This window comes from Astatotilapia calliptera, chromosome 1, assembly GCF_964374335.1.
Source record: "Astatotilapia calliptera chromosome 1, fAstCal68.1, whole genome shotgun sequence".
Taxonomy (NCBI): domain Eukaryota; kingdom Metazoa; phylum Chordata; class Actinopteri; order Cichliformes; family Cichlidae; genus Astatotilapia; species Astatotilapia calliptera.
The window spans coordinates 4,997,001-5,005,505 of record NC_137422.1 but is presented as its reverse complement, the minus strand read 5'-3'; the positions used below and the strand labels follow the sequence as shown (position 1 = coordinate 5,005,505).

The 8,505-nt window shown below is 41.3% G+C and overlaps 1 protein-coding gene across 1 annotated transcript; it reads left to right on the top strand.

The window, feature by feature from the left end:
* The first annotated feature begins 5,233 nt into the window (after positions 1-5,233).
* LOC113009308 (E3 SUMO-protein ligase ZBED1-like) lies at positions 5,234-7,187 on the top strand. The gene is made up of 3 exons (XM_026147562.2): positions 5,234-5,861; positions 6,139-6,289; positions 6,395-7,187. The coding sequence occupies exons 1-3, from the start codon at positions 5,305-5,307 to the stop codon at positions 6,839-6,841; spliced, it is 1,155 nt and encodes a 384-aa protein (XP_026003347.1). The 5' UTR covers positions 5,234-5,304; the 3' UTR covers positions 6,842-7,187.
* Positions 7,188-8,505: the final 1,318 nt, after the last annotated feature.

The following is an 8,505-nucleotide window of genomic DNA, read 5'->3' as shown; positions in this document are numbered from 1 at the left end:
TAAAGAATTTTAAATTCCAAACATTTTGCCCCATATTTCTGTCTTTGCCACCGTCACCCAAACTACCAGCCTACTTCAGATTAATAATTTTGTTATAGTAATTACAAATGTTTTCTGTGTTTGGCCAGTCAAATAACTCTTGTAGATACGAGGTAGGGTGACTGTAGGTAGCACGCGTGCATAAATCAGAAGTCTGCTGGTTCATTTTCTTGGCTCTTTATCCATCAAGTCAGAGTGTGGATGTATGTGATTGTTAGATAGAAAGCACTTAAACACAGAACAAGAGCTCATGTGTCAGGAATAGCCAGAGCCTTGACTTTAACTCCATGCACTCTGTGTTTAAGACTTACGTTTTGTGTCTGCTGTGGACAAAACTATGTAAATATGTAACCAAATTACTTGTATAGGGCAAAGGTCAGTGTTGATAAAACCTTCAGTTTATGCAGTGCTTCGGGAGTCGTTTATGTTCTGTGTACAGTGTTGGGAAGGTTACTTTTAAAATGTATTCCACTACAGATTACAGATTACATGCCCCAAAATGTATTTTGTAACATATTCCGTTACGTTACTGAATGACAGTAACGTATTCTGAATACTTTGGATTACTTAATATATTATCATGCTTTTTACAACTACATGAATGTACTATTGCTGTGTGATTTATTACTATTACTGAAGGCTACTCGTCATACCAACTTGATGTTTAAATCTTAATATAAATGAGTAACAGTAGGTGGACATTAGGTAAAGCTGCACTTTCTGCAGCGATCTCGTATAGAAAACGATTCGTCGCGAATATAAAACAGGTCCGCGGCTCCGAACCGTAGTAAAGGGACCTCTGGCTAATACGTCGGGTTCGTGTCGGGCTCGTAGCTGAAAACTAGCTTTACTTTGTTGTCTGGGTCAACTTTGCTAGCGAGAGACAGAGAGAGGCTGAAAGGCTGCTCCAACTGAACTTATTGTTTCAGAGGAAAACACGAACACAGTGTACAGTCGAGTCTTAATAGCTTACTTACAGCTGGGCTCGTCAGGCTCTCTTTTTGGCTGCAGTGGTTATTATTATATTTACATGCTTCCAGCTCCCGTTTCTGCTCGGTGACAGCTCGTACTTTTCCTTTTTCTCCCTCCCTCGCTCACAGACACTTCACGGGTATGACAGTCCATTTTCGCTGCAGCACGGACTACACTGCCCATCAGGCTACATGCTTTAGGGCGATGCCTGTAACACTCTGCATGTTACCTTCATATTAAATAATTTTTGTGAATAATTTTTTTAAATATTTCTTCACATCATTATGCTGCTGCAAGTAGAGGTGACATGGGCCACGAGACTGAGACACAGACATCAGAGCCTCTTAATGCGTGTTTGTTTGGGTTTCCACCGGCGTGGAATTACCAAAAACAGAGAGCATAGCCGAACATATGAAACAGGAAAAGACCGCCGTGTAATCCATTTATTTCAACAAAGTAACTGTATTCTGAATACCACCTTTTTAAACGGTAACTGTAACAGAATACAGTTACTTATATTTTGTATTTTAAATATGTAACAGCGGTACATGTACTCTGTTAGTCCCCAACACTGTCTGTGTTTGACGTTAACATAACTTGACGAGTCGGGTCCAGGGATGGCTGCATGTTCTGCCAGTCTGGTTTCATATTTAGATTCGAGCTGTTTGAGAGTTCTGCCCTCCACAGTCAGGAGATAACGGCTTCCAGGATGAATTATGCAAGATTGAATTTAACATATTGTGACCACCAATCTACTGGGGCTGCTCAGAGCTGTATGAAATGGGTCTATAGAGAGGTAAGGCACATTATTGTACAGAGTTGGATATGAAAATAAACTAAATAAATAAATAAAAGAACAATGTGCTGGTAGATTGAGATGTTAATGGAAGGTTGTGTTTAAATGCAGAGACCTTAAAGTTGTTAGGTGGCACAATCAGTCTCACACAACTGTTATTAGGTTTTCGGGGAGGTCTGGGTACAATAACAATAAAGGAACCCACCATTTAAGAAGTGCTTTGCTGTCTTTACTCTGGTTATTCTTGTCTGATTCTGTTGTCTAATATTAAAATTTGTTTGATGATCTGAAAGTGAAAAATTTGCCAAAAAAGGAAAGAGAAATCAGGAAGGGTGCAAACACTTTTTTGCAGCCCTGCAAAAATGCAGTCAGGATGTTTGACTTCGATAAACAATACCCCTGTGCTTAGTTAACCTACCGCCCATGTATATACTGCATGCTACACAGAGCTGCATGCTACACAGAGCAGGAACAGGTTTAAAAGATGAAACACTTTCCCATCATCACTCTTACATCTCTATGTGTAAATAACATATTGTTATAATTACACAAAATGTGTTCTAGACCCCGAACCGTTCCTTTTCCTGACTCCTGACTGTTCATTATCAGTTAGAGCCCCTCCTCATTCTTCTTCTTTGGTGCAACCCTATAAATACGGGGTACCCCTTTGGCCCCTGTGGGAGAGGTTGGTGCCATTTCTTTTCCAGCACTGTACAACACAAATATACTGTATATTTAGCCACCATGATGATTTTGATTGTGTGTTTTCAGGTCAGTTATTGTCATCATGTCACGACCTGCGGGGTCGGCAAGGCACTGATCAGCAATCTCTCTCCCCCTCCCCTGTTTTGCCGGGGCGGAACTCATGGCGGGTTCACGCCCTCGGCCCACGTCCTCCCGGATCATGCACACCTGGGCATCATCAGACCAGCTGGTATATCAGAAGGAGGAGATCAGCTGTTCAACGCTGGATTGTTGTGAAGACTCCTGTCAGTACACGTCGAGCCCTAGTTTCCCACACTTCCGCCTCAGAAAGTAACATTTGTCTCTCTGTTCTAGATTCCCCGGACCCGTCCCCGTGTTTCCCCGTGTGGAGCGTGTAAGAGGTGGCTGGTCACTAGCGGAGAGAGATTTGCGTGAGCGTGTGTGTGATCCCCTTGTTTTCCCTGGAGCCCTGGAACCCGTCCTCGCACATCTTGTATATAGCACTGTCCTCGCACTGCCTGTAAATACACTTGTGAAGATTTTTGTGAATAAACTGTCTCTGTTACAACACACTCCGGAGTCCTGCGAGTGGATCCTCAGAGCAACCCGTGACACATCATTATGCTTGTCTTTGCTAGATGCCGTAACGGTGTGTTCACACCGAACGCGATAGACGCGACCAGAGCGTCAGGTTTACATGTAAAGTCAATGGAGGACCACGATGAAGCGCGACTGGGGTCCCGTGAAAATTCAGAAGCAGATTTGAAGCAGAAAGCAGAAAGCACTGATTACTATCAAATATTGTTCACAAATCTGTCTAAATCTGTGTTAGTGAGAACTTCTCCTTTGCCAAGATCATCCATCCCACCTCACAGGTGTGGCATATCAAGGTGCTGATTAGACAGCATGATTATTGCACAGGTGTGCCTTAGACTGCCCACAATAAAAGGCCACTCTGAAATATGCAGTTTGATCACACAGCAGAATGCTACAGATGTCACAAAACCACTCAGTATGTGGTGTGGCCACCATTTGCCTCACGCAGTGCAACACATCTCCACTGCATAGAGCTGATCAGGTTGTTGATTGTGGGCTGTGGAATATTGGTCCACTCTTCTTCTGTGCAAAATTGCTAAATATTGGCAGGAACTGGAACACACTGTCATATAAGCCGAGTGTCCCAAACATGCTCAATGGGTGACATGTCTGGTGAGTATGCTGGCGATGCAAGAACTAGGATGTTTTCAGCTTCCAGCTGTACAGATCCTTGCAATATGGGGCCGTGCATTATCATGCTGGAACATGAGGTTGTGGTCATGGATAAATGGCACAACAATGGTCCTCAGGATCTCAACACGGTATCTTCAAAATGCCAACAATAAAATGCACTCATGTCCTTAACCCCACTGCCACCATGGGCACTCAATCCACAACGTTGACGTCAGCAAACCGCTCATCCACACGACGCCACTGAACAGTAAAAACATCTGTCAACAGAACACCTCTCCAACGTGCCAGACGCCATCGAACATGAGCATTTGCCCACTGAAGTTGCTTACAACAACGAACTGCAGTCAGGTCCAGACCCCGATGAGGACAACGAGCATGCAGATGAGCTTCCTTGAGACGGTTTTTGACAGTTTTTGCAGAAATTCTTTGGTTATGCAAACCGACTGTTGCTGCAGCTGGTGGCTGGTCTCCACCTGGTCAACCATCCTGGAGGTGAACATGCTGGATGTGGAGGTCCTGGGCTGGTGTGGTTACATGTGGTCTGTGATTGTGAGGCCGGTTGGATGTACTGCCAAATTCTCTGAAGATGGCTTATGGCAGAGAAATGAACATTCATTTCACATCAACAGTTCCGGTAGACATTCCTGCAGTCAGCATGCCAATTAGGGGTGGGTTTAAAAAAATCGATTCATTGATTAAAATCGATTCTAACTGGAATAAAACGATATCGATTCATTAAATCCTGAAATCGATTTTTTTTTATACATATGTAGTTTGCCGCGTATGAAACAAGCGCTTAACATGAGGAAGTCACGCGAGAGTTAAGTGACCTGGACGCATGAACCATCATGGCTACTCCCGGGAATGTGCCACCGAGCCTAAAGGCAGATGTCTGGCAACACTTTGGATTTAAGAACTGTGAAGACAGTGAAGAGCCGGACAAAAGCAAAGCCGTATGTAAGATGTGCAAAATGGAGGTAAAGCACTGTGGAAATACCACAAATCTCAGAAATCATTTAACGAGGCATCATCCAGATATCCTGCTAGCAAAAACGGCCGACACCAAGCAACGCTCACTCGAAAAGGCATTTGCAGTGAAGTTTGAATCCACTTCTCCACGTGCCCAAAAGATAACCCAGTCTGTGGCAACTTTCATATGTAAAGATATACGTCCGTACAGCGTTGTTGAAAATGATGGCTTCCAAAACCTCATTAATACGCTAGAACCACGCTATGTTTTACCAACACGCAAACATTTGAGTGAAGTGGTAATCCCAAACATGTATGAAAAAGTGAAACACGATGTTACAGCCTCTCTCAAGTCAGCAGAGAGAGTCGCTATAACCTGTGACAGCTGGACATCCAGAGGAACAGATAACTACCTGACTATCACCTCACACCATATCGACCAGGAGTGGAGACTCGTGTCTCATGTCTTACAGACAAGAACGACTGAAGCAAGCCACACAGCAGCTAATTTATCTCAAATTATGTTCAAAGCAATCGAAGAATGGGAGCTTACAAACAAAAATCCAGTCATCGTAACTGACAATGCTGCAAATATGGTGCGAGCTGTGGAAATAACGGGCTGGTTGCACATTGGTTGTTTTGCCCACACACTCAATTTAGCTTCACAAGCAGGACTGAAAGTTCCAGCTGTTGCTCAGCTGCTTGGCCGAGTGAGACGCATAGCATCCTTTTTTCATCGCAGCACTGTTGCAAGTCGCAAGCTTAAAGAGAAGCAAAAGATACTGAATCTACCTGCCCATAAGCTGGTGAATGATGGGGTGACCAGATGGAACAGCACATTGGAGATGCTGGAACGCTTCCTAGAGCAACAACCAGCAATCTCTGCAGCTCTACTCTCACCTGAAGTGAGGAGAAATGACAGTAATCTCTGTAGTCTTACAGAGGCTGACATAACTGATGGAGAAGATATAGTGAAAGCTTTGAAGCCGCTGAAAGCAGCCACACTGGTTATGTCTGAAGAAAAGTCCCCGACCCTTTCCATCATTGCACCTCTGCATGCACAGCTGCTGGAGAAGATGATCAGTGTCTCTCACGACTCCTCACTGATTAAAGACCTCAAGACTGCTGTATACGACAACTTGAAGTCAAGGTATGTTTATGAATTGTGTGTATATGCCATGAATGAGTGTAACTGTATGGATGCATGTATTACATGAAAATTCTTATTATAGTGAAAAAATATATATATTATAAAAATGTTAGTTAAGCCCTCTTGTCTAGTAATAGGCCTTTTGATTTTATATCTATCTATCTATAGATGTTTATATATAAATTATGGAAACAAAGTCGTATATTAATGTTTCTGATCTTGCACATGTATATCCAACATAATAAACTGAGTTAAATGTGCAAAATCTCTTTTCAAGATATGTGGCCCTAAAGGACAAGCTGTACATTGCATCAGCATTAGATCCTCGCTTTAAGGCCCTGCCATTCTTGTCCAAAGAGACCTGTAACAACACATTCTCTCAGTTGGTGTTGGAAGCAGCAGGTTTGGAGAACGTGGACACAGCTATTGTGAGTTACAGAAACAAAAACAAAAAATTATTGGTTTTTTTGCACTACTCGAGTTAGAATATAAATAGTAATTTCTTTATTAATTAAGTTTTCATTTTTCTACAGCGACAGTCTGATGGTGACACATCTGAGGAAACTGTCCCTGACATCTCTCTTGGTGGTGTTGATGAAGTGGATTATGCCCCTCCAATTAAGAGGTCAAAGGACTCTGCATTAATTTTTCTCCTTGGGCCAGCCTACTCAACAAAAACCACAGCACCACAGAAAACACCAACTCAGAAGGCAAAGGAAGAAGTGAATCGATACAGGGACGTTGTGCCTGTTGCACTTTCTGAGGATCCTTTGATCTGGTGGAGGGACCATGAAAGGGAGTATCCTCTCTTGGCTCTACAAGCAAAGCAGTATCTTTCCATACCTGGGACCAGTGTTCCTTCTGAACGAGTGTTTTCAACTGCTGGTGACATTGTTACCGCACAAAGGAGCTGCCTGACTCCACAACATGTAGACCAGCTTCTCTTCTTGCAGAAAAACCTTACAGTCTCAAAGAAGTGAGAGGGTAGTTGTAAATAAGGCTAAATTGCATTAGTTTCACAGAGGTTTTACAATACTGTTCAGTATGTTTTCATTTTTTGAAGTATTTTAAAAGGCAGTTTTTCATTTTCTGATTGGTCAGTTTCTGTCAGTTCACTTGTACACGCTGTGTTATCCTGTGTGTCTCCAAAACACAATAGTGGATTTCAGAAAAGCTGTGTGAGACACTAACAGCAAAACTATTTCTCTGAGGTTTTACTGATGTTTACAAAAGATGTGTTCTATTTGCACTGGATCCCTGATCCACTTGAAATGTATGTATGAAAAAATATATATACTAATGTTAATTAAAAATTACATTATTTAACTGCTTTAGTATCTGTTCTTAGTTTTGAAATTTATGTAATTCATTCACAAGGCTTAGAGGGTTCTTTTGACAGTACATATACAAGGTGAATTATCATAATTTTATATATACCCATATGGAAAAGATATATATAAATCTTATAAAGTTTTTATCTGTCTTGTATGAAACTTGTATGAAAAGCATACAAGAGTGAAAACACATATATCCCTTGAAAAATTATATAATGAAACTTGTATGTTTTGTATACTTACTAAAAAATATATGAAAGTAATGAGAAAGTGGCCACTTTCATGAGTAAATCATGTATGTTTTTACTATTTCTTTTCCATATGGGTATTATGGTTCATATAATAATATTTCGGACTGATTCAAAATCGAATCGAATCGAATCGATTCGGGACCTTGTGAATCGGAATCGAATCGATTCTAGAAATCAGTGACGATACCCAGCCCTAATGCCAATTGCACGCTCCCTCAAAAGCTGCAACATCTGTAGCATTGGGCTGTGTGATCAAACTGCATATTTCAGAGTGGCCTTTTATTGTGGGCAGTCCAAGGCACACCTGTGCAATAATCATGCTGTCTAATCAGCACCTTGACATGCCACACCTGTGAGGTGGGATGGATGATCTCGGCAAAGGAGAAGTTCTCACTAACACAGATTTACACAGATTTGTGAACAATATTTGAGAGTAATGGGTCCTTTGTGTTTGTAGAAAATGTTTCAGATCTTTAAGTTCAGCTCATGAAAAATGGGAGCAAAAACAAAAGTGTTGAGTTTATATTTTTGTTCAGTGTATATTTCGACTTTAAGCTGGTTTCTCTGCACCTCTGCATATACTTTCAGTGTCTGCTGATATGATTTGAATCTGCACACATCAGCTTCATGGACTTCATGGAAGACAGTTTTTTGTGATGCATTTGCTTTATTTCCCTCTTGTTTTGAATGCTTCTATTTTTGTTTATTTTCAAGTTGGTTTACAAATGAGTCTTCATATGAAAACACAAATACTGTGTTTACAGTGAAACTGTTACTGGATGCTGTGTTTGTAGGAGCTTTCTTTATCTTTCCTTTAGGAATGGTAATGACTGTTAGTTCACCTGTTGCCTGCTGTCTGGTGGTCCTCTATATAAAGGTCATTATAGCTGGTAACACAACCCTAACACTACTACAACCATGGATTGTGGGCAAAAGCAAACAAAATCTTTTTTTTTTTGTTCTTTTAAATTGTGATATTTGCCCATTAGATTATTTTCTTTGTTTTCCGATTGCCAAGAATTAGAAGAACAATCAATAAAGAAAAAATAATTTGCCTAT

Bases quoted from the DNA above. Each gene is read 5' to 3' on its own strand.
- LOC113009308 (XM_026147562.2), top strand. From the start codon at position 5,305: ATGGTGCGAGCTGTGGAAATAACGGGCTGGTTGCACATTGGTTGTTTT. The intron at 5,862-6,138 runs GTATGTTTATGA...TCTCTTTTCAAG, and splicing joins TACGACAACTTGAAGTCAAG to ATATGTGGCCCTAAAGGACA. The intron at 6,290-6,394 runs GTGAGTTACAGA...ATTTTTCTACAG, and splicing joins AGAACGTGGACACAGCTATT to CGACAGTCTGATGGTGACAC.